Source organism: Manis pentadactyla, chromosome 2, assembly GCF_030020395.1.
Source record: "Manis pentadactyla isolate mManPen7 chromosome 2, mManPen7.hap1, whole genome shotgun sequence".
Lineage (NCBI taxonomy): Eukaryota > Metazoa > Chordata > Mammalia > Pholidota > Manidae > Manis > Manis pentadactyla.
In genome coordinates, this window is record NC_080020.1 from 142813954 (window position 1) to 142840093 (window position 26140).

General features: G+C 51.8%; 1 protein-coding gene across 4 annotated transcripts in view; it reads left to right on the plus strand.

Moving 5' to 3' along the window:
• Positions 1-26140, plus strand: part of EDAR (ectodysplasin A receptor) — a 108819-nt gene that overhangs the window by 57904 nt on the left and 24775 nt on the right. For 3 of the 4 annotated variants that reach the window (XM_057496862.1, XM_036920572.2, XM_057496863.1), the window contains exons 2-5: positions 10100-10168; positions 10802-10924; positions 11629-11810; positions 20287-20372. In XM_057496862.1, the coding sequence (XP_057352845.1) occupies positions 10118-10168; positions 10802-10924; positions 11629-11810; positions 20287-20372 (442 nt within the window). In that variant the 5' untranslated portion in view covers positions 10100-10117. Of the gene's footprint in view, positions 1-10099; positions 10169-10801; positions 10925-11628; positions 11811-20286; positions 20373-24766; positions 24940-26140 lie in introns of those variants that run through there. The other variant, XM_057496864.1, reaches the window with a different exon arrangement.

Sequence of the window (26140 nt, forward strand, 5' to 3'; positions counted from 1 at the left end):
TTTGAGGAACCTCCATACTGCTTTCCACAATGGTTGAACTAATTTACATTCCCACCAGCAGTAGGAGGGTTCCCCTTTCTCCACAGCCTCACCAACATTTGTTGTTGTTTGTCTTTTGGATGTTGGCCATCCCTACTGGTGTGAGGTGATATCTCATTGTGGTTTTAATTTGCATTTCTCTGATGATTAGTAATGTGGAGCATCTTTTCATGTGCCTGTTGGCTATCTGAATTTAGGTCTGTTCAGATCCTCTGCCCATTTTTTCATTGGCTTATTTGGTTTTTCTTTGTTGAGGTACGTGAGCTCTTCATATAATTTGGATGTCAGCCCCTTATAGGATATGTCATTTATGAATATATTCTCCCATAGTGTAGGATGTCTTTTTGTTCTACTGATGCTGTCCTTTGCTGTACAGAAGCTTTTCAGCTTTTTCAAGTCCCACTTGTTCATTTTTGCTTTTGCTTCCCTTGCCCGGGGAGATATGTTCATGAAGAAGTTGCTTGTGTTTATTTCCAAGAGATTTTTGCCTATATTTTCTTCTAAGAGTTTTATGGTTTCATGACTTACATTCAGGTCTTTGATCCATTTTGAGTTTACTTTTGTGTAGGGGGTTACACAAAAATCCAGTTTCATTCTTTTACATGTAGCTGTCCAGTTTTGCCAACACCAGCTGTTGAAGAGGCTATCATTTCCTCATTGTATGTCCATGGCTCCTCTATTGTACATTAACTGACCATATATGCTTGGGTTTATATCTGGAATCTCCATTCTGTTCCACTGGTCTGTGGATCTGTTCTTGTGCCAGTACCAAATTATCTTGATTACTGTGGCTTTGGAGTAGAGCTTGAAGTTGGGAAGCGAGATGACCCCTGCTTTATTCTTCCTTCTCAGGATTGCTTTGGCTATTCGTGGTCTTTTGTGGTTCCATATGAATTTTAGAACTATTTGTTCTAGTTCATTGAAGAATGCTGTTGGTATTTTGATAGGGATTGCATTGAATGTGTAGATCGCTTTAGGCAGGATGGCCATTTTGACAATATTACTTCTTCCTACCCAAGAGCATGGGATGAATTTCCATTTGTTAGTGTCCTCTTTAATTTCCCTTAAGAGTGTCTTGTAGTTTTCAGGGTGTAGGACTTTCACTTCCTTGGTTAGGTTTTTTCCTAGGTATTTTATTCTTTTTGATGCAATTGTGAATGGAATTGTTTTCCTGATTTCTCTTTCTGCTAGTTCATCATTAGTGTATAGGAATGCAACAGATTTCTGTGTATTTATGTTGTATCCTGCAACTTTGCTGAATTCAGATATTAGTTCTAGTAGTTTTGGAGTGGATTCTTTAGGGTTTGTATGTACAATATCATGTCATCTGCAAACAGTGACAGTTTGGCTTCTTCCCTACCAATCTGAATGTCTTGTATTTCTTTGTGTTGTCTGATTGCCATGCCTAGGACCTCCAGTACTATGTGGAATAAAAGCCAGATAGTGGGCATCCTTGTCTTGTTACTGATCTTAGGGGAAAAGCTTTCAGTTTCTCGCTGTTAAGTATGATGTTGGCATTGGGTTTCTCATACATGTATGGCCTTTATTATGTTGAGGTGCTTGCCCTCTGTACCCATTTTGTTAAGAGTTTTTATCATGAATGGATGTTGAATTTTGACAAACGCTTTTTCAGCATCTATGGAGATGATCATGTGGTTTCTGTCCTTTTTGTTGATGTGGTGGATGATGTTGATGGATTTTCAAATGTTGTACCATCCTTGCATCCCTGAGATGAATCCGACTTTATCATGGTGTATGATCCTCTTGATGTATTTTTGAATTCAGTTTGCTAATATTTTATTGAGTACTTTTGCATCTATGTTTATCAGGGATATTGGTCTGTAGTTTTCTTTGTGGTGTCTTTGCCTGTTTTTGGTATTAGAGTGATGCTGGCTTCACAGAATGACTTTGGGAGTATTCCCTCCTCTTCTATTTTTTGGAAAACTTTAAGGGGAATGGGTATTATGTCTTCTCTAAACCTGATAAAATTCAGCGGTGAATCCATCTGGACCGGGGGTTTTGTTCTTGGTTAGTTTTTTTATTACCGATTCAATTTTGTTGCTAGTGATTGGTCTGTTTAGATTTTCTGTTTCTTCCTTGGTCAGTCTTGGAAGGTTGTATTTTTCTACAAAGTTGTTCATTTCTTCTAGGTTATCCAGTTTGTTAGCATATAAATTTTCATAGTATTGTCTAATAACTCTTTGTATTTCTGTGGTATCTGTCATCATTTTTCCTTTCTCATTTCTGGTTCTGTTGATGTGTGTAGATTCTCTTTTTCTCTTAATAAGTCTGGCTAGTGGCTTATTTATTTGTTTATTTTCTCAAAGAATCAGCTCTTGGTTTCATTGATCTTTTTCTATTTTATTCTTCTCAATTTTATTAATTTCTTCTCTGATCTTTATTATGTCCCTCCTTCTGCTGACTTTGGGCCTCATTTGTTCTTCTTTTTCCAGTTTCAATAATTGTGATTTTAGACTATTCATTTGGGATTGTTCTTCCTTCTTTTAATATGCCTGGATTGCTATATACTTTCCTCTTAGCCTTCACTTAGTCCCACAGAAGTTGGGGCTTTGTGCTGTTGTTTTTATTTGTCTCCATATATTGCTTGATCTCTGCTTTAATTTGTTCATCGATCCATTGATTATTTAAGAGCATGTTGTTAAGCCTTCATGTGTTTGTGGGCCTTTTTCTTTTCTTTGTACAGTTTATTTGTAGTTTTATACCTTTATGGTCTGAGAAGTTGGTTGGTAGAATTTCAATCTTTTTGAATTTACGGAGGCTCTTTCGTGGCGTAGTATGTGGTCTATTCTGGAAAATGTTCCATGTGCACTTGAGAAGAATGTGTATCCTGCTGCTTCTGGGTGTAGAGTTCTGTCGATGTCTGTTAGGTCCATCTGTTCCAGTGTGTTGTTCAATGCCTCTGTGTCCTTACTTATTTTCTGTCTAGGTGATCTGTCCTTTGGAGTGAGTAGTGTGCTGAAGTCTCCTAAAATGAATACAATGCATTCTATTTCCTCCTTTAATTCTGTTAGTGTTTGTTTCACATATGTAGGTGCTCCTGTATTGGGTACATATATATTTATTAATAGTTACATCCTCTTGTTGGACTACCCCTTTATCATTATGTAATATCCTTCTTTATCTCTTGTTACTTTCTTTGTTTTGAAGTCTATTTTGTCTGATACAAGTACTGTGACATCTGCTTTTTTCTCCCTATTGTTTGCATGAAATATCTTTTTCCATCCCTTCACTTTTAGTCTGTTTATGTCTTAAGGTTTGAGGTGAGTCTCTTGTAAGCAGCATATAGATGGGTCTTTTTTATCTGTTCTGTTACTCTGTGTCTTTTGATTGGTGCATTCAGTCCATTTACATTTGGGGTGATTATCGATACATATGTACTTATTGCCATTGCAGGCTTTGGACTCATAGTTATCAAAGTTCAAGGGCAGCTTCTTTAATATCTAATTGTCTCACTGAACTCACTTATTATGCTATCATAAACACAGTCTGATAATTCTTTATTTCTCTGCCTTCTTTTTCTTCCTCCTCCACTCTTTATATGTTAGTTGTTTTATTCTGTACTCTTTTGTGTTTCCCTTGACTGATTTTGTGGATAGCTGATTTTATTTTGCATTTGGTAGTATTTGGCTTGTCTACTTTCTCATCTGTGGTTTTATTTTCTCTGGTGACATCTAATTACCCTTAGGAGCACTTCCATCTCGAGAAGTCCCTTTAAAATACCCTGTAGAAATGGTTTGTTGAAGGTAAATTCCCTCAGCTTTTGCTTATCTGGGAATTGTTTAATCCCCCCTTCAAATTTAAATGATAATCTTGCTGGATACAGTATTCTTGGTTTGAGGCCCTTCTGTTTCATTGCATTGAATATAGCATGGCACTCGCTTCTGGCCTGTAAGGTTTCTGCTGAGATGTCTGATGATAGCCTCATGGGTTTTCCTTTGTAGGTGATCTTTTTTCTCTCTCTGGCTGCTCTTAATACTCTGTCCTTGTCTTTGATCTTTACCATTTTAATTATTATATGTCTTGGTGTTGTCCTCCTTGGGTCCCTCGTGTTGGAGATCTGTTGACTTCCGTGGTCTGAGAGTATTTCCTTCCCCAGCTTAGGGAAGTTTTCATCAATTATTTCTTCAAACACACTTTCTTTCCCCTTTTCTCTCCTTATGGTACCCCTATAATGCGAATATTGTTCGGTTTGGATTGGTCACACAGTTCTCTTAATATTCTTTCATTCCTAGATGTCCTTTTATCTCTCTCTGCCTCAGCTTCTCTGTATTCCTGTTCTCTGATTTCTATTCCATTAACAGTCTTGCACCTCATCCAGTCTGCTCTTAAATCCTTTCATTGTTTGTTTATTTCTGTTGTCTCCCTCCAGAAGTCATCCCTTAGCTATTGAATATTACTCTGTAGCTCCATCAGCATGCTTATCACTTTTATTTTTAATTCTTTTTCAGGAAGATTAGTGATTTCGGTCTCACCAGGCCCTCTCTCAGGTGTTTGATGGATTTTGGACCGAACAAGGTTGTTCTGCCTTTTCATGGTGATGGAAATGATTGCTGGAGAGTGGCACATGTGTCAGCCTGGAGAAGAAAGTCCCTTTATGCTTGCTGGTCACCTTGCCTGTCTCCACTACCCATGCCAGTCAACTGCATACAGGGAGCAGCCTCTGGGTTAATCCCCTGAGCTGCCGTGGGTGGTGTGGCCCTTGGAATGGCCTAGGGCACTAGCAGTTGTTGCAGGTAATAAGTGCATGTTCACTGTGAGAACAGAGCCCCTACATGCTTCTCAGACTCCGTGTTAGTTTCCTCTGCCCCTGCCAGTCAGCCTCGTGCAGGGGGTAGCCTCTGGGTTAATCCCCTGAGGTCCTGTGTGTGGGGCTGCCCTTTGGATGGCCAAGGGCACTGGTGGGGGTTGCAGGTGAGCTGCGTGTGTTTGCTGTATGAATAAAGCTCCTTTGTGCCTTCCAGACTCTGTGCCAGTGTCCGCTGTCTGTGGCGGTTGACTGTGGGTGGGGGGCAGCCTCTGGGTCTGGCCTGGTTAGCCACCTGCTGGGAGAGCCTCTGTGTGGTTGCTGTGGGTGGGGCTACTCCCCAGTTGCTCCTCAGCAATGGCAGATCAGCTGGTTTGCTTGCAGTGCCGGTTGGGGGGGAATGAACGGCAGGCTGCTTATCACCGTGAGGGGCTTTGGTGCTGCATTGCCACCCAGGGTCTTGGGGTGCCTGAAGTTCCTTATAGTTCTCAGCCTACTGGGCTGAGTGTGCCAGGGTGATTTTGTCAACCTGTTAAACCCTTGTCCCTTTAAGACTTTTAAAGCACCCGCTTTTCTTTTGTCCCAGGACAACCAGCTGTGGGAACCTGTTCACAGCCTTAGTTTCAGATTTTGCTTTTCTGTTCCTCTAATATCCAGTACACCATGCAATGTGTGTCTGTGCTCCCGGTGCAGATTACTAGGGCTGGTTATTTAGCAGTCCTGTGCTTCCACTCCCTCTCCACTCTGATTCTTTTCCTCCCGCCAGTGGGCTGGAGTGGGGGTGTGCTTGGGTCCTGCCGGGTCACGGCTTTGTATCTTACCCTTTCATGAGATGCTGAATTCTTGCAGATGTAGATTTAGCCTATATATTGTATCTTCTGGTCTCTCTTCTAGGAATAGTTGTATTTGCTGTATTTTCAAAATATATATGGTTTTGGAGGAGATTTCCGCCACACTTCTCACACTGCCATCTTAAGAATCTCTTCTGCCCATTTGTAGGCAAGGTTTGCCCAAGATGTGATTCATCCCTTGCTTTTAATTGCTACACATTTTTCCTATTTGGTTAAGGGCAGGCCGGGAACTACGGGCTGAGGCCATAGGGCAGCCCAGAAACCATGTGCTATGATCGCAGCAGCATATATCTCCAAATGGGCCACAGTTCCCGCCTGTCCTCCCCACTGACCTTCGGACCGGAGCTTGCAGAGGAGCAGTGAGGGCAGGTGGGCGGGCAGGGTCCATGCACTTCTGTCATAAGCTGCAACTTTTATTGTTGTGTGGTTATTTCAGGGAGAAACAGCACTGAAGGACTCGTCAAAAGGCCAAAGCAGAGTCAGTGGAGGGAGAAGCAGTAGAGCAGGGGCAGGGTGCAGAGCCTTCCTGTAAAGGTCAATGGCAGGCACTGCCTGCTGGCCTGGTTGGACCAGGCAGGGTCAGGAAGCACCTGGAGGCACCAGGCCACCCGAGGCAGGGAAGTGGGAGTACCAGGCTAGTGCTGGGTTCACCTGCAGACTGCCGCCGACCCTGAACTGGGCCATGCGTCAGGCGGTCAAGCCCACAAGTGAAGCAGCCTCGTCTGCCACTGATGGGGAGAGGGGTCCCCATCACTGTCATTGCTGGAGGGCTCAGCCTCCTACCCATGCCCCTGATGGCTGGAGGGCATGGGTACTGTCTTGTACAGGGGCCGGGGGTCCCCAAAGTAAAAATAACTGGGAAGTAATGACTGGGAGCAGCACGGACCCCACTGGCTCACAGGCTCCCAGGTGCAGGAGGGTGCCATGCAGCAGCCAATCAGACCTGGTCATGGGGCCAGCCCGGGCTGCTGTGACTTTCTCCCCTGCCCCAGCCACCTTCTGGGAGAACTGGTGATCATAGAAATGCACCCAACCCACAGACTTCTGTTTTACCTTATATATTCATTTGTTCTCGTGGTCTCATCTGGGAATGTCTTTAATGAGCCTTTCAGTGAATGCTCCTGACTGACACAAAGTGGGCAGCCTAGACCTTGGTGCTTGCAGGGAAGACCTTCCAGGCTCTTTTATAATTAGAGGCCAGTTAAATCAGAGAAACCCTTCGCTTCATTTTTGGAAGGCCTCCACGGCTGCAGCCCTCCTCTGGGGGACCCTCCACCCCACTGCAGACTCTGGGAACTCTGCTACCTGCCATCCCTAAGCAAAGGCAGGACTGCCAGGCTTGGGCGCTGCTTCCTACACTCACCTTGCACCCTCCCCGCCCTGGAGCTGCATGCAGGCCAGCCTCCCGCTGGCTCCCGCCTACCCCAGCTTGCCCCATTGCTAGAAGGAGAACACCCTGAGGCCACTGCTAGGGTTCCAGGTGCTTTATTCTTGCCTTAGTGCATCCATTCAGTGCTATTCAGGCATGGCTCTGAGTTGCAAGACAGTGTGCTAGAAGGTGGGAAAGGCAGCTTTGTGTCTCTGCAAGAGGTGGGATCCTAACCCTTCCCCAAAGGCCACCTGATTTATTTGCCAGGCGAGAAATACCTCCAGGGTAAGCACTCCAACAGGGGATAGATCCGGGTGGCCGGAGGGTCCCACCCACATCCCTCAGGGTCCCTAAGTGGCTCTCCTCTCCTGGGACCACCCCGGAAAAGTCCTTTCCTAGCTGGTCACAGAGCAGAGACAAGCTTCTTCCCAACCGGAATGTCCTCACTGCCTTTTCTCTGATCATGAAGCTCATCTGTGTGTGCTGGTAGGAACCGTATAAAAGGCAGTGTTCCCATGCCCCTCCCTCAGTTCTTAGTCACCCCACAGCCACTTCCCTCCCTGCCAGAAATCCTTGGTGGAGATGTGCTGGCCATTCCTGCACACCTGCTCCTGTGCACACAGAACCATGACAGCATGGCCCAGAGCCATTCATGGTTCCCTCTCGCAGGGCCTCCATGCAGGACCACGCAGAATCCATGTCCCACTGGGCTCCTGTTCCTTGTAATGGCAAGCCAGCCGGACTGCCGAGGCTTTGCCCGGAGGCCATCCAGCCTCCTCCCAGGGGAGGCGCATTGGCGCGGCCAGGAGGACACAGAGGGACTGGGTGGTGCTCCCTAGACGTCACTGAGCAAGGCCTAGACAAGAAGCTGAGTGACACTCCAGGAGTTCGCCTCTCCCACACCCCAGCCCTGCTCTCTGGGTCCCTGCCTCCTGAATAGACACCCTCTCTGCCTCCCACTCACCTTCCTCAGGTCTGACAGATCACTTTGTGGCTGCTTTTCCCCTTTAGGATAATGTGGGATAGAGACAACGTTCAGGGCTTTTCTCTCAAAAAAGTACAGCTCTCCTGTGTGCTGGGCTTCTACCCTAATAGTCTGTGTGTGGTCCTGGGAACTGGGGTTTCCGTGACCAGGAGCCAGAGGAGCAGGGTGCACATTCATGGCCGCTTGCTGAGGAGCAATCTGACTTCTGGTCTACATCAGTGGTTGATTCTGGAAGGTTCCTTATACAACCCAGCCTTTAGAAAAGGGCATGGTGTTTTGCCACAAATTCACCACCAGTGTCAAAGCAAGACAGCCATGACGCTGTGTGGCAGCTGAGGGATTTAGGTGCCCCAGTGTCATTGGGAAGTCCAATCCAGGGAGATGTCCCTGTGGCTAGTTAAGCCCTCAACCCTGGAGACAGTTCTTGACTCTGGTCAAGAAAGAATTCACAGTCAGGTGTGAGCAAACAGGAGTTTATTAAAGTGAAAGTACACACTCAAGGGGGGAGTGCAGGTGTGCTCAAGAGGCGAGCAGCACGGGTGTCATGGTTTGGGGTTGTAAAGTGTCTGATTAACTATGGGGTGAATATTCACAGGTGCTGGGGTGGGTGCTTGGCCTAACGGGCTGGGTTGCACATGCCTGACAAGGGAAAGAGAAAATGTTTCCTCCTAAGAGGAAATAGACTTGGTAGGCAGACCGTGGAGAATTTATTTTGGAATGTGCCAGTCTGCAAGCATCCTGTTATTTTGTACCTGTCGTATTGAACCCTGTTACTTTGCACTTTGCAAGCATCTGTTGTCCCATACCCTCTGATTTGGACCCTGAGTCTCTCTGCTCCCTGTTCTAGCCTGCCTCAACATGACCACATCTTCTGTGTTCAGCCAGGCTCCCAGTTAAACTCGCTTTGAATTGGAAACACAGGGCTCCCGTTTTGATCTGGGAAAAGTGAAGAACTCCACCTCCTCCTGCTATTGAGCTCACCCAGCCCACTGCTGACTCCAGGTGCAGAGACAGCAGGTGTTGGCATTGCCATCCAGGGAGGCTCTCTGCTGGGTAACAAGTGGGAGTTTTTAGAGCAGAATGACAGGCAAGGGGCACAGGGCACATGACTGACTCACGCACATCCTCTGACCAGTTAGTGATGAGGTAATGGGGGCTTACTTCTGGCATCTTGGTTCTCAGTCATCTGGGGTCCATGCTTGTAGCCAGCAGGTGGTCCGCCTGATGGGGTCTGAAGATTACGTGTGTTGAGCGGATTTGCACCTTTGGATGGGAACTAAGGGCTGTGTTAATGCATGTTCGTGGAGTCTGCTTTCCTTTCCTTGTTGCTGCATCCCCTCTGCACCCCACTCCATATCCTGAACCCCTAACTGCCTGTCAACACACCACCGAGGGAAGGGATTCTCTGTGATGTGTTAATGAGAAGTCTGAGAGGCTTTTCCCAAAGCAGATGTCTGCTCTGCGTCATTCCTTCAAAGCAGTGCCTTCGTTTGGCTGCTGAGGAATGCATCTGAACAGCTGCCTCTGGCCCCCTCTGCCCGTTAATTGCTGTGTGACCATGGGAGGTCACTAGCCTCTCTGGGCTTCAGCTGTCTCAGTTTAAAATTAAGTGGTTAGACTCAGACATTCTTTGAGTGACTTTGATAGATGACCCATTCCAAACAGAGACGGGCAAGATCCTTCCAGGCGCTGCGAAGGCAGGAAGTTGGGTGGGGGGGACAGATTCTGAGTCTTGCCACTCTCCCCGGGGTCCCCCAGAGCCAGAGGATCAGGCCTAGCCCCATGCTCAACACTGTGGGTGTGAAGACAGCTTTCTCTGAGCAACCCATGCCTGGCCTCAGCAGTCAGCCCCCAGCGTGCTCTGGGGCTTTTCCCCAGGGGTGGGAGTGGTGCTGGGAGCCATGGATGGGGCCTGTCCGAGTGGCCAGGGGCTCAGCTTGAAGTCTGCCTCCTCCCCTGCTCTGCCCGCAGGAGGGCCCGCACACCCAGTGGGGAGCAAGCAAGCCTGGTGGACCGGGCCCTCGGCTGGCCATTGCTGGTGGGGCCTTGGGCCCTACAGGCACCTGGTGCTGATGAAGCGTGTCTTTCAGGCAGACCTGCAGGAGAGGATGGCCCATGCGGGAGGCCACAGACAGACGCCCTGGCTCCCTGTCCTTGTGGTAAGTGGGTCAAAGCACCTGCCCAGAAACCGCCGCAGGGGCTCTTAGAGATGGCTCCGGTGGGGCTCTGCCGAGGCTGAGTCCCTCACTGGCCACACTGCCTGGGACGGTACCTCAGCTTCCACAGCTGTGCAGTGGGGACCGTGGTAGCAGCACCCTGGATTTGGATAAGACCTCCGGCTGGTGGCTGCTCTGTGGGGCTTCATGGATAGAAACGTCCTTAAGTGCTCATCTGTGTTGGGATGTACACAACCCCATGCCTGCGTGGCGAGCTCTCCTGGGGGTCATGCAGCTGAGAAAGACCCAGGCGTCCATCCCGGCTCCCGGCAGAGAAGCGCCCCTGGGGGCGCTGCTTCATCCATGGCCGTGGAGAGGTTCGAAGAGGGCCCTCACGGGTGAAGGCTGAGAACAGGCCTTGAGGACGGGGTGGAGTCTGGGAGGCAGGAGGGAGGCCAGGTGGTGGGAGGCAGGGCTTCTCCACTGACCCACAGGGGCCTTGGCACTGAGTGACCGCTGGGCGCCTGAGCAGGGCTCTCACCCTGGGGTTCCTTCCCAGACTCCTCAGTGTGCTGCCTCTGGTGTGGGCATTTCCAAGGAGGCATGAAGGCCGAAGGGACCCCTCTCTTGTGTCAGGTGTCCCTGATGTGCCCGGCCAGAGCAGAATACTCCAGCTGTGGTGAGAACGAGTACTACAACCAGACCACGGGGCTGTGCCAAGAGTGTCCGCAGTGTGGGCCAGGCGAGGAGCCCTACCTGGTAAGGCCCCGCCCGCTCCCAGGCCACAGCCCCCAGGCCTGGCGAGCTTGTATGGCTCTACATGGGGCCCCCACGCTCAATGGGGCCCGTGGTCCGTGGTCTTCAGATGTCGGGATGAAATGGTTCGAGCTGCAGAGTGCACATGCTTACCCAGTGGGCGGAAGGCCGAGCATTTGGAACAGGTCTCTCAGGAGTATTTTTTAGTATTTTTTAAAGGACAATTACTTTCTTGCTGCATCTTGATGAAATGGGTTTCAGGTCACCTAAATCAGAAGCATGACTGAACTGCTCTCCAGGAGCAGCATACTGATGCCTGAGGGCTGCGTCTCCCATCTCCTTTGGGAAGAGCGGAGTATGTATATTCTGTTAGGTGCTAAGGATGGTGTCCTCAGCTTCAGTATGTGGGGCTCTTGCGGAAAGCTGGGAAGTCGGCTGCCAAGGGCTACATCATGGCAGGACCTCACCTCTGCTGGGGAGTTTGTTCAGGACGCTCAGGAGAGGGGCTGCATCTGAAGCCCGGGAGCCCTGGGGAAAGGGGCTCAGAGGTGGGGACATGGGGTTTGCAGTCAGGACAGGTCAGGAAGCCAAGGCCCAGCCAGAGAAGCTTCTGGACACAGCCAGTGCCCTCGATGCACAGTCATGGCAGTGTAGCTGCTGCCCTCACCTGTGCTCTCACCTGTGTCCTCTGTCCTCTTCCTCACCAGTCCTGTGGCTATGGCAGCAAAGATGAGGACTATGGCTGTGTTCCCTGCCCAGCGGAGAAGTTTTCCAAAGGAGGCTACCAGATATGCAGGCGCCACAAAGACTGTGAAGGCTTTTTCCGGGCCACCGTGCTGATGCCGGGGGACGTGGAGAATGATGCCGAGTGTGGGCCTTGTCTCCCTGGGTAAGCAGGACACTCTCTGCAGACAGCCCTGTGTGGCCCAGGGGGACGCCGGGAGCCTGCAGTGTAGACCATTTCTGCCATTTGTCCTGTTCTCCCAGGGTCAGCCTGGCAGGGGAGAGGGCACGCATCCGGTGTTGGGAGGCATGGTGTCAGGGATGGTGAGTCTTGCCACCTTTCCCAGGACAGGCAGGCCACTGCGGCTCAGCAACTGCATCTCTTAGTGGACACTCGCCATGATGACATATCCTCACCACCCAAATTAAACAGGTCATAGAACACTTACATGAGAAAACACATATGGAATGCTTTGGAGGGAAGAAGACTAAAATTCCATATAAATGTATTATATTTACTATTTTTAGTATTCTAGAAAAAACTGAGGGTAAAAGCTACTAATAGGAATATGTGAGTCATATGGTACCTGTGATCCCCCCACAGTTCTGTGATGGGATCAAAAGTCTTCCCAAAAAGCAAAAGGAAAATGTAATTAACCTGAAAGAGAAAGACAAAATGTTCCCTCTTAGAGGCAGACACGTCAGCAAGCCCTGCTTGAGGCAGGATAGTACAGCTTTGACTCCCAGGAATGGCTAGGCACAGCTCCTGCTTCCGTGGCCCTGCAGTGGCCACAGCATGTGACATGGGCCATGATGGGGACGGTGGAGGTGGTGGGTGGTGAGGGGGGCGGTGATGGGGATGGTGGAGGTGGTGGTGGTGGTGAGGGGGGTGGTGATGGAGACAGTGCAGGTGGTGAGGGGGGCAGTGATGGGGATGGTGGAGGTGGTGTTGGGGGGCAATGATGGGGACAGTGAAGGTGGTGATGGGGGGCAGTGATAGGGACAGTGCAGGCGGTGAGGGGGGCAGTGATGGGGACAGTGGAGGTGGTGATGGAGGGCAGTGATGGGGACAGTGCAGGTGGTGAGGGGGGCAGTGATGGGGACGGTGGAGGTGGTGATGAGGGGCAGTGATGGGGACGGTGGAGGTGGTGAGGGGGGCAGTGATGGGGATGGTGGAGGTGGTGAGGGGTCAGTGATGGGGAGGGTGGAGGTGGTGGTGGAGGTGGAGCAGGCAGTGGCTGCGGTAACAGCAGGAGGTTGAGGAGTGCACTATAATTGACAGCCCATCTCTGCTCACGTGTTATCCCCCTGGATCACTGCATCTGATTAAAAGGTGAGAGAAAGTAAAAAGGATATACCCAGTGTCAGAACTGATGTCTCTAGGAAGGAAACAGAAAGACCAGTAAATTTAAGAATGCAGTTGGCCTTTGAACTACATGTGGGCTAGAGTGTCAAGCCCCTGTACAGTGGAAAATTCATATATAAGGTTTGACTCCCCGAAAGCTTAACTACTAATAGCCTGCTCTTGACCGGAAGCCTTACCAATAACATAAACGGTTGATTAACACATATTTTGTATGTTATATTGTATCTTGTGTCTTACAGTAAAGGAAGCTAGAGAAAAGAAAATGTTTTGTCAAATTGTTGTAAATCTCCAAAAATTTTCCAGTATATTTATTGGGAAAAAAATCCACATTTAGGTGGACCTGTACAGTTCAAACTCTTGTTGTTCAAGGGTCAACTGCACACTCTAAGTGCGTAACTCTGCAAAAGAAGGAGGTATTTTGTTGGCAAAACTGGACAGCTACATGCAAGAGAATGAAACTGGTTCATTGTCTAACCACACTTACAAAAGTAAATTCAAAATGGATCAAAGACCTGAATATAAGTCATGAAACTATAAAACTCTTAGAAAAAAGCATAGGCAAAAATCTCTTGGACATAAACATGAGCAACTTCTTCATGAACATACCTCCCCAGGCAAGGTAAGCAAAGGCAAAAAATGAACAAGTGGGACTATATCAAGTTGAAAAGCTTCTGTACAGCAAAGGACAGCATCAGTAGAACAAAAAGGCAGCCTACAGTATGGGAGAATATATTCATAAATGACAGATCCGATAAAGGGTTGACATCCAAAATATATAAAGAGCTCATGCACCTCAACAAACAAAAAGCAAATAATCCAATTAAAAAATGGGCACAGGATCTGAACAGACACTTATCCAAAGAAGAAATTCAGATGGCCAACAGGCACATGATTCTCCACATCGCTAATCATCAGAGAAATGCAAATTAAAACCACAATGAGATATCACCTCACATTGGTAACGATCACCACCATCCAAAAGACAAACAACAACAAATATTGGCGAGGTTGTGGAGAAAGGGGAACCCTCCTACGCTGCTGGTGGGAATGTGAATTAGTTCAACCATTGTGGAAAGCAGTATGGAGGTTCCTCAAAAAACTAAAAATAAAAATACCATTTGATCCAAGAATTCCACTCCTAGAAATTTAGCCTAAGAATGTAGCAGCCCAGTTTGGAAAAGACAGATGCACCCCTATGTTTATCACAGCACTATTTACAATAGCCAAGAAATGGAAGCAACCTAAGTGTCCATCAGTAGATGAGTGAATAAAGAAGATGTGGTACATATACACAATGGAATATTATTCAGCCATAAGAAGAAAACAAATCCTACCATTTGTAACAACATGGATGGAGCTAGAGGGTATTACGCTCAGTGAAATAAGCCAGGCAGAGAAAGACAAGTACCAAATGATTTCACTCATCTGTGGAGTATAAGAACAAAGAAAAACTGAAGGAACAAAACAGCAGCAGAATCACAGAACCTAAGAATGGACTAACAGTTACCAAAGGGAAAGGGACTGGGGAGGATGGGTGGGAAGGGAGGGATAAGGGGAGTGGGGGAAGAAAGGGGGACATTATTATTAAGAGACATAATGTGTGTGGGGGCACGGGGAGGGCAGTACAACACAGAAAAGACAAGTAGTGTGATTCTACAGCATCTTACTACACTAATGGACAGTGACTGTAATGGGGCATGGGGAGCAGACTTGATGATGGGGGGAGTCTAGTAAACATAATGTTCCTCATATAATTGTAGATAATAGTACCAAAATAAAAAAAATTTTTTAATTGAATGTTTACAAAAACATTTTTAAAAAAAGGAGGTATTTTGATCTTGCAGAAATTGACCTTAGTTCAGATTTGTTACTAAGAAGCATCCCTCTCCCTGGCTTCCAACCCAGTTTCTACTGGTGATTGTCGCCACGACAGTCTCCCCAGCTTCCTGTCTTCAGTTCAGACTCGTCTCCTGAACTAGACCTACATCTGTAAATATCTGCAATCCCACGTCAAGGTCCCAGAGGAAAGCTCAGGGAACCTTACTATAGAACCTTGCTTATCAGTATGCGAAAGGCAAGTTGCTATACCCAAGGTATTAAACTATTCTCTTGGAAAATATGATAAAAATCAAAGTTCTGTAGCTGGCAGTTTTATATTGAGTTGTTGTGGTTATTGTGTTAGAAGCAGCAGATTGACACATTCCCACCCAATGGTATGACATCCCTTCAAGGACTGCTCTGTGCAGACACGGTGCTTGAATGAGAGAAATTCAGCAGTTTTGTTAGACGGCAAGAACAAATCTCTGATAACGATACATCCTAGAACTTGGTTGGTCTTTACTGGTGTAGATGCATAATCCATGAAAGAAATGCAGTCTCATTCATTAACTATAGACGTGCCAAGCACATGCATGCACAGCTTGCCATGCTCACTTTGGAAATAAAACAGTGCTCCTTGCAAAACCTCAGCTTGTTTTGAGAGCATCTCCATGTGAGAATCTGGCCTGACATTAGCAACCTACGTAACAACTCTGTGTTTACTTTATAAACCTCAATTAGGAGCCTGTAGGTAGATACTAGTGGGACACAGGAAGGAATGAGACAAGAAAGTCAGCGCTCACAACAGAGGGTGGTGGCACACGTGGTGTCCCAGAGGTCGAGGATGACCCCCTCTGTGTGGTTGGGGGTGTGTCGTTGGGGTGGGTGGGGGCCAGTCAGGTGAAGAAGTAGGACGGAAGTGGAGATGTGCATGCCAAAGACCAAAGGCGTGAGCAGCCAGAGAGGACGTGGACCGTGGGCTGGGTGGCCAAGCGGAAGGTGCACGGGTGGGGTGTGGACTAACTAGTGAGGGGCAGAAGCTGGACGGGAAGGGCGCTGGACGAGGGTGCTGAAGGCTCAGGTGTTCAGCGTGGTGCTGAAGCAGGTCACTCGCAGACATGTCAGCTTCTGTGGGGCACCATCGGCCATGCCTCCGGGACAGTCCTCTCGGCAGCTGTGAGGAAAGCATGCTTGGCAGGGAAAGGTGGCAGCCTGGGGACCAGGGATGAGGTGGAGGTGGTGAGGACTGGGCAGCGCAGGAGTGCAGGAGGTCGGGGGAGAGGAAGCGTCTGAGGCTTTCTGCAAGACAGCATGAGCAGACTTGCAGGTCAAGAGCAGGGCCGGAGGGGCAGATACTGACATGGACTCTCAGACATGGCCTTGGCCAGAGTGTGGACCCTGAAGTCATCTGCTGCCAAGACGTAGACTACAGGAGGAAGAGGACTTTTGGTGGGGAGGTGGAGAAAAAAGATGGGGTGCATGTGTGGGACTTGGGGTGGTTGTCACCTCCAGACCTAGATTTCCAACCCAGAGATAGACAGGCATGAAGCTCAGGCCAGATCTGGAACCATCCCTGCATTAATGGTGTGGGGGCCGCTAGTCTGGGTAGTCTCTTCCAGAGAGGCAGCTCGTTGGGGGGTGGGCACACAGCATTGCTGGCTGACCCAGCCACAGTGTGTGCACCCCCAGGGCGCAGCCGTGCCCATGCCCTGGACAATCCACAGGCAGGAGTGTGCACACTGAGCAGCCTACCGCATTCTTACATAGACCCACTGAGACTTTCTGGCCAGAAAGGACTGCCTGGACCAATGCAGTGAATGATGATCCCATAGCAGCTGCCAGCTTGGTCACAAGAAAGGCTGCTCTGTGGCACAAAGACAGTTTGCTTGGTACCAGCACACTGACCACAGAGAAGTTTGAGGTTGGAATGGCCATGAGCTCCCTGCCTCTAGAAGGCTTCAAAGAGAAGGATGGTCTCCCGCAGAGCCAGTGGGGAGCCTGTGTCTGTACTCTTAAAAGCCTCTTTCCAGCTCTGAAGTCTCCAGGGAGTCCCCCCTGCTCCCCGGGAGGAGGGGCCTGCTCACTGCACACGCTATCTTGGGCACCAGGACCCGCAGTCCTAGAGCCTCGCTGAGTGAAGGGAGACGCCACGCAGGAGGCACCCTCAACTCAGCAGCCACCTCGGTGTGTCCCCACACTGCTCCTCCGATGGGAAACGCGTGGCTGCACTGTGCTGTGACTTCAGATGAGAGGCTCCCGGCCCGAAGGCCACCAAAGCAGAGGCCCCAGCTGCATCTCCAGGGACCCCTCCCCAGAGCCTGTCTCTAAGGAGCCAATGCCTTGTCAGGGTCAGACCGGAGGCCTCTGCTTCCTATTTTACGCCCCCGGTTTAGAGAACGAATTGCAGCTCTCGTGTGTACAGAGGATTCCAGGCATTTGGCAGGTGGTGCTGTCAGCTCAATGAAAGGCTGTGTTCATTCCTGAGACCCTGTGGTTCCCAGGCGGCGGATGCAGCCCGCCCCCTGTTTGTCCTCCTGACAGCAGGTTGCCTCGGCCTCTCCTCCTGCGGTTTGGCAGGGCCTCTCTCCCCATTCCGTGCCCTCCCGTATGTCAGTTATGTGGCCCAGACGCCCAGCTGAACAGTGCGCCATGGGCGGGGCTTTCCTGTTGAGAAAGGCATGTGGGAGGGCCAGGAACAACACGTGGGGAGAGGGAGAGGGCAGAGGTCAGGTTCATGACCCCTGGGGCCTTGTGCTGCCCGGGGAGAAGCACCTGCCGGCTGGACGCCACACCGTGGCCCCCCCTGCACATACGGTGTTCCGGGCCGGCTGGGGCCTCCTGGGGAGCTTGGTGCTCAGGTTCACATGCCAACATTGCAGATGGAAGGGGAGCCTCCAGGGCACAGTGGCATCCATTACAGGCTTAGGAGGCCCGAGAAAAGGAGCTCTTTGGGGAAAATCTCTACACTGAGCGACTTGGCGGAAGTCATTTCCTACATGGAAGGTCCTAGAGGCCCCATTTAAACTGAGCCTTGTCTTAGTCTCTCACCTTAATCCTTCCTTGAAGAATAGGAGAAAAAAAAACTCTGGAAAAGTCAAAATACAGATCAAAGTGTAGGGAAGTTGGCCTTTACAGCAAGATAAAAGGACACAATACTCCCTGGCTGAGCAGCAGGTCCCTAAATGGACACCCAGCTTCCAGGGGATGGAAATCTGTCAGATAAAAAGCTGAAGTATTGTTCCCCACTCCTGTCAGTCAAGACAAGAGGTACACCCTGGGTGCAGTTAGTCCTGGAGAGGGACTGACGGTTAATGTGGTTCTGTGCGGCGGCTGTGCTGGGCGAGGTGCGCGGTGAGCACACAGGCCAGTTAGGCGGTGCGGTTCTGTGATGCCCTCCCGGGTCCGGCAGACTTTCTGTAATGGACAGCCTTTAATATATTGCACAGCTTGGTCCCGACACAGCACCAGGCAGCAGGCACAACTGCAGCTTCCCGGAGCTCCTGGGGGGCCGGAGGGCCTGGAGCGGGAAGAAGGGTGTGGTGGGCCCCAGCGGTGCACGGAGTGTGGCGGTCCTGGGTCACACTGGGCCCCTGGGCCCCAGCACATGCGTTCTATGCCCCCAGGTGGCTGTGGATCTCCACCTGAGACAGAGCTCAGCTCTCGTGTGAAACAGCACGGGCTCAGCTCTGGCTCTCCTTCTAGAAAAGGGAGGAAGGGTGCACAACATGCCCTTGGGGCTTTTGTTGTTTCAGCACCTTGAGCTTCTGTGGAGAAGAATCTGGTCTCATTCACCTGTGTTTCCAGCCATCATTTGCCTAGAACCTTCCGTCCTCAGAACCTAGCACAAGGTACTAGGAGTACAATCTGGGCAAGGCTGTCCCTGAGGGACTCCCAGGCCAGAGATGACAGTCAGGGCCCGTGGAGAAGAGCGGCCTAAGGTGGAGAAGGAGGCAGTAACTAACGGCCCCGGGGTGGTAACACCAGATCTGGAGGAAGACAGCTGAGGGTGGCTGCCTGGCTGGCCTGGAGCCTGTCACCCTTGGGAGGCCATGCACAGATGTGTAGCCCCTGGGAGCAGACACACTGGACCCCACCCCTCCCAGAGTTATCTCCTGCTTTCAGAGCACAAATGGCTTCTGGACGGTAGCAGAGTATCATTTGAGAGAGGCTTTTTCCAGAAGGCTTAACTGTGGGACTGGCTGTTGTAGCTTCTCTGAGGGGTGTTTTGAAATTGGTTAATTAATGTTTACCACTGATCTGAGGATAAAAGGCTCTGAGGAAGGGCAAGTAATTTTCATAATGTAACTGGTAATGGTCTAGCTCATGGTGCTGGAGTCCAAAGACTCCCCCAGCAGTCCCGCACCGCACTGCTGCTTACACGGCCCCCAGGGGCCCTGGATGTGGGTGCACGGCTAGTAAATTACAAAGCAACCAAGGAAAAATCCAATAGCAGAGAGGGATTCCTCTCTCAGATATAATAAGGGAAAGCATTGGCACCAGCCCAGTCTACTTAATTGACTTCTCACGAGATGCATGGCTTCACAATCATGGGCTGAATGTGTGTTTATGGAGAATCGGCATGTGCCAGGAGCAGTGCCAGACTGGAGCTGGGCAGCTGGGGAGGCAGGGTGGGGGCCTGGGCAGATGCTGACCCACCATGGTGAAGCTCTGAGGGGCATTCTGAGACTTAGCATGGCCATGGGGCTGGCATATTGACATCAGGGAGCTCCAAAAACATACCAGGCTGTCTCTGGGGAAAAAGACTTCACAGTCGCACCATGAATGATTTGTGCTTTCCTTTGACTGTGTGTAACCCCTGCATGAGCACTTGCACTCAGTTGTGTGTCACTGGCCACATGCCTCCTGAGGAGGAAGTAAAGGGACCTCAGTTAGGACCGAGTGTCTCAGGCCAGCTCTCCGCCCTCTGTGTTGGCCGCTTGTCTGCTGCAGCCACATTGCTGGCTCAGTCTCGGCAAGCGTTCCAGGTGGTCTGGGGAGGTCCCAGTGTCCCAGGGGTGGACGGGCATGTCTGCCAGTCACCTCAGCCTATAGGCCCTGCAGCAAGTGCGTGCTGAGGGGGTACTCCTCCTCCCAGGGGGCTGCCGAGACTCCCAGAGAAGTCCACAAGATCCACACAGGGTGGGTACACATGGCCTCGTGGGGGGAACATGGGTGAGAAGGGTGAGGACATGCACATTGAACACGCCCATCCGTGAAAGGAACCAACAGGGGAAAAGACTAAAAGAAAGGACCAGTCTGGCCCAGTGTTGGAAAAAGACTGTCCCACCCCCAGCTCAGGACCCCCGAGGAAGCTCAGTGGTCTTGTAGCTGCCAGCTCGCAGGCTCCTGTGTCCCTGGGATCTGCCTGGTTCCCGCTTGGGTGGTGGGCATGCAGGGCTCAGCCCTGCTGCTGGCAGCACCCGGCTCACCGCCCTGCCTCGTGTCGCCCTCCCCGCAGCTACTACATGCTGGAGAACAGACCCAGGAACATCTACGGCATGGTCTGCTACTCCTGCCTCCTGGCGCCCCCTGACACCAAGGAATGTGAGTGCTCCGCCCCGCCCTTCCCCAGCGCTGCTGCCTCTGCAGCCAGTCCCAGCGCTCAGCCAGTCCCGGTGCTCGCACCCAGCGAGAGCAGCAACAGTCCCAGCGGCCGGGCCGCCAGGCAGCAGGCCCAGGAAGGCAGGTTTGCAGAGCTGAGCCATGAGTCAGGCTTGGGTCTGCCACTACTGCCCCGAACCAGCCCCGTAACCTCTGGGCCTCAGCCTTCTCGGCTAGAGTATGGGGCACTAAACTCCCAACTGTCCCGCGGGAATATTGGAAAACTAATGAAGTCACAGATACCAGGAATTTAGTAACTGTTTTAAACCAGAAGAGCCAAGGGAAATATGAGTGTCACCATTAATGAGAGAGAGCTCACAGAGCAGAGCAGTGGGGAGTCTCGTGAGATTAGGACACCACCTGCTTCTTTCCTGTGTGCATTTTGGCTTGGCTTTCGTGGCATTTGTTTATGAGGACAGCCAGGAACCTCTGCTCCAGAGAATGCGTCAGGAGAGACACCTGGGAGGGTGGCTCGGTGGCCGGGGAGGCCCTGGGGGCCCTGCTGCTGGGCAGCAGGTGCTTGCCTGCTCCCCCTCCAGCCCTGCCCCACTGGGTTTCCCCTCTGGCTCCCCCTAGGGCCCTGCCCACCCCATTTTCTCACCAAATAAAATAAAGGACTGCCTGTCAAAAGTGCCAGGACAGGAGAGAGAGCAAGGGGAGGGGACTGACTTGGCCCCATCAGCTGGGGAGGGGCCCTGGGCATAGGCAGTGGGGGGGCCATTCTCTCCTTCCAAATCGCTCAAGTGGCTGAGCCAGGCAATAGATTTGCAGTTTTCCAAGCTGAGCTTTCCTACCCAGCCGTCTGGTGGTAATTCACAGGTCAGGGGGCCACCAGCAGGCCTGAGGTGTATCATCTGCCCCTGCCGAGGCTGCTAGGTGGCTGAGAATTCTGGGGTGAAGTCCTCGCGGGAAGGTGGCAGACAGTCCTACCTGCTTAGGATAAGCTCTCTGCCCTTGAGGCCCTGACTGAAGGCTCACACACACCGAACGTGCTCATCAGCGCCCGGTCTCCGCCGACCGCGGGCTGCCCAGAGGAGTGCCAACCAGGGAGAAGCCCCTGTCATCTGTCCAACAGCGAGGGGCCCCCACAGGGAAAGCCAGCAAAGCCCTAAGTCCTGGAGGCTTTGAAAACGAGTGCAATCCCCCAGGCCCCAGCTCTTAATCGCCTAACTGAAAGCCAGGAAGGCCTCAGAGCAGAGCCATAGAATCCAGCCATGAGGGAGGCCAGTGAGGAACCTGAGAGTCAGGCACGTCAACAGCCCTGAGTGCCCGTCTGAGGAGTGGGGAGACCCAAGCAGCTAGCCTCGTGGGGCCACAAGCTGAATGGAGCCCTGCTTGGGCCTAGGGCTCAAATGCAGACATGAAAGTCGCCCTCCCCACCTCCGGGGTCCGCTCTAGTCCTCCAACCAGATACCGTTTTGGCTCAGGAGCAACATAGAACGAGAAGGGCTGGTTAGGACCCCAGCCTCCATGAAGACCCAAACTCACAGGGCTGGTCTCACAGCCCCACACCGGGAAGCCTGGAACTCTGAAACCTCCGTTCACCAGGCCCCCGGTGTCATGGGCTGGCCACCCAGGTCCAACCAGGCTGTGCCCATTCCTGAGCCCATGTCAGTGTTGGGAGCCCCTTTGCCCCACCCTGAGAAGGTTTCCACAGTGATGTTCCTGGGCCCTTGCTGTAAGAGTCTGATGCCCTAGGGGATTGTATAAGCCCACCGTCAAAGAGATGAAGGGGTCCTGGGAGTGACCCCCTGCATATGGGGTGGAGCAGAGGGTGACAGCTGGCCCCGGGCCGCCAGCTGTGCCAAGGAGCCTGACCAGGCGCCTGGCAGCTCATGTCAGGGCCTGTCCCGGGGCCGCAGCTGTCCTCCCGCGGGGGGCACAACTGCTCCTCCATCCTTAAGTGGGTGGTGCTTCTGGGCTCTCTGTGGTGTAGGACTGCCCTTAGAGTGCCCGTGATCTCATGGCATCATGCAGGACTGGCCTGACCCTGGCCCAGCAGGTCCAGGGGCCGAGGATGTACATCCCTGAGCAGCTCTGCAGTGAGAACTGCTGGTAGGGTAGAGGCTCTGGAGCCTCCCTGGGAGTTTAAATTCCTGGCTGACTTAGATGAGTTTTCTGACCCCCGAGCCTCAGCTCCCTTGCCTGCCAAAAGTGGGCGGCTTGTGCGGCCGGATGGAGCTGCACCCTGAGTGTAGCCGGCGCGCTGGCTGATGCCATGCACCCTGCAAGCAGCCATCTGAGAGGTGGAGGAGTGCCATGCCCTTATTTTATAGCAGAAGAAGAGCCTTCCAGTGTCGGGCCCGCCAAGCAGCAGAGGGAAGGGCAGCACGCCGTCGTTGGTTCTGATGGGCAGGCTGTCCCCTCAGAGCAGGTGGGGGCTGGGGCTCGGCTGCGACAAGCCCGGCCCCTCAGCCCTGCTGCTTTCCTGAATGATTAGGAAAATAGCATCCTCTCTCTGTGCCCACGGGACTGAACGGTTGTGCCCCAAACTGTTCGGAAGTTGAAGGCACAGAGCAAATGTAAACGGGGACCCTTTCCTGAACCCCCAGAGCGCAGCAGGAGATGCCGCGGGGTACTCCCCTTTCCTGCCCATGGCTTGCCTTCCTTCCGGATGCTGGGTGAGCAGACAGCCTCTCCTTCGGCCGTTCTCCAGCTGAGTCAGGAGCAAGACCCGCTGGGGGCAGCCCACACCCTGCAGTTGTGTTTGTTCCCCTCGCCATCCTGAGAATGCGTGCCTGGGCACCTGTTGGAATCCGAGCTGTTGGGACGAAGAGGTGGCACAGTGAAATGTAGGGAACAACCCATGTGGCATGAGATTTGGGTCTCACGGAGTCCCCATTCCTGGCAAAGTTACTGGACTTTGTACCTCATTTTCCTCATCCACAAAATGGGGAGATTCAAGTGGTGGGGCTGAGATGCCATATGCAGCACCCGCTCCAGTGCCCCGAGGGCCGTGCACAGTGTGGTGGTGTCACTGCCACACCTGCCCTAGGCAGGCTGTCCTCACCCTGACCTCCTGGCCCAGCTCACAGGGACACAAGTGCCTCTCAGAGAGCTGGGGTTCAGGGAGATGGCACTGGGTCTGGCACCTACCCTATGCTCCGTTGTGCCATTCTTGTTATCGCTTGTCAGTGACCATGAGCCCTGGTCTGGGCGGGCCGCACGCCTTTGGGGGACCCCACTCAGGAGCGTGTGGCGAGCTCCTGTGTGGACACCGTCATGTGTGCCCAACACAGAGCTAACTTGCATGTGAGCTGGCTGGTTTCACATCCCCAAATGCTGGTTTTCATCAGCTCCTAACGTGTTTCTCAACCTTGAATGTACATACTGCCACCACGGTCCTGTTAATAAACTGACTGCAGTGCAGCAGGTCTGGGGCGAGTTCCAAGACTGAGTTTCTAGCCAGCTCGGGGGCTCCATGGTGAGCAGCCAGGGTCTAGGGGCTCCACCCAGCGCCCCAGGCTCTACCCCTAGGTGTGTGGAGCCACCGCGCATACTCGGCAGCTGTCACAGTCGTTCCTAAACACGCAAACTGAGAAACATTTTCATCAAACAATCTATTCCAAGGAGGCCAGATGAACCCAAAATACACAGCACCTGTTGGAACAGAGGGAAACCTCCCAGACATTAAATGCCTTTATTAGTGCTGAGTTAATCCTCAGGAGCAGAACCTGGCACAGGAAACTGTGCTGTGCAGGCTCCTAGTGGGGAGGACATGTGTCCTAAGACCACCATCCCTCAGAGATAGACCTCTAGTCATGCAGCCTTCCTGCCCAGCCTTCTTCTCACCCCAGGACATACTCAGAACAGAACGTTTTTCTGACCAGCCCAGGGATCAGCCCACCCAGACCTGCAGCCCAGGGCTGTTCAGTTAGGGGCAATGTCCAGTAAATCAGGGTAGAGGCATGGGCCGGGGTGCATGGGGTGAGGTGACATGTTCATTATGGACTTGCGGGAGCCTGCTTGTGGTGTTTGGTGATGTCATTGCTAACCAGCCCCGCCCATTTGTGCAAAGGCATTTGCTGTGTGTGTGCTGCTGGACTGCTCTCATTGTCCCTTGGTAGACCGCAGCCTGGGCGTATTTGTGTCCCCTGCCTATCCCCTGTCACCCAGTCTCAGTCAGCAAGCCGTAGCTGAAAGAGACAAAAAGAGAAAAAGATAAACCCATAAAGAGACCCCATGGTTGTTTTATTTTCCTGATGACATAGCTTAAGCTCCATTAGTACCTTACCAAACAGACAGCTAGCTTCACTTTTTGTGCCCCATTTGCTCTTGAAAAGGAAACCACATTATGTTTGAAGCTGTGCCCCATGCTGCTTTTTCTCACTTGCCAGGATGAAGCTTTATGGGCTGCTTCCCAGCATGATGCAAATGGGGCTAGAATCTGACGCCCACCCCATCAGGCTGGAAGGCTTGCAAGGGATCAGCATGTCTGTGGGTAAAAGGCAGGGCCTCCAGCTCTGTTCTTTGCCCACCCCCAGCACCTTCCCTGACAGGCCCTGGCCAGGTGAGAAGGTTAAATTAAAAAGCAGAGATTAATCCTGAGTTTGGGGATAGGACAGGGCAAAGCTTCTCTTTATCCTCCAGAAAAGCCAAGAAATGTCTCTAGGCTCTGGACACCAACAGGGGCCACACTCAGGGAACCACAGATGCAGGAAGACCCGGGCAGGGAGGAAGAAGCGATCCTTCCAGCTATGATCAGCGACCTGCCTCCCGCTACCACTCACCCTGCCCCATGTCCCATGCCAGCTGGCCATCACAGGAAGGAAGGACGGCCCCCAGGGACACGAGCCAGGGGCCTGGTAACGACATGCCGCTGGTGCTCTGAGCAGGTCACCTCCGCCCGTGGTACCCCATTCCACTGCTCAACAGTGCCCTGCTTTGCGGGGAGAGCTGAGAAGCTGTCCCAATGACCAGCCGTTGGGGAGAAAGAAGGAAAGAAACAGGACCACAGAACTCTTAGCAGCCTTGGAGGTAGGGGCTGCCCCGTCCTCTGTGCAGTGGTCAGGGCAGCCCGCCCGCCTTGGAGCCAATCACAGGTGATTGAGACCAGGCAAGGGGCAGAGGCCAGGAGCTCCAGAGAAGTATAAAGGCCCTGGGCTCCTGAAGCAGCAAATCAGAGAGGAACCACCGCTGGTTCTGCGCATCCGACTTGGCTACCAGGTGTTTTACGCGACATGGAAAACTGCCCAACTGTGGGCTGGAAGGGCCTTGCCAGCCCCCATCCTGGGGTCAGTGAGGGGGTGTCTGTCTTCCCACCACTCGGTGCTTCCAAACAGTGGGGTCTGCAGCCTAAAGAGCCTGCGTCTTTGCCACTTCTCAGGCCCAGCGACAGCTACCTTCCCCAATGAGCGATGGCCGCCCAGCTGTGCACAGCGCAGAGGGTGGTGCAGCCACTCCCAGGATTCATGTCCTGGCTTAAAGCAATAAAGCCTGTTAGTCCTGGCAGCCTCGTGATGAGCTGACCAGCGTCCTGGCGTGGGCTGGTCGCCTGCTGGGCTGCCAGGGGGACCGGTGCCCATTGATTCCAGGGAGGCTGGCTCACCTGGCCTTACTCAGGAGCATGCAAACCCACTTCACGGATTACTCCGGAACTGGTAGAGACAAAAGCCAGACAGGAAGAAACTTACCTGAAATGTGATCATTTCTATTCATTGCAAAACTCAAGTCTGGCCTAAAGGAAGGCTGACCATCATGACGTAGACTTT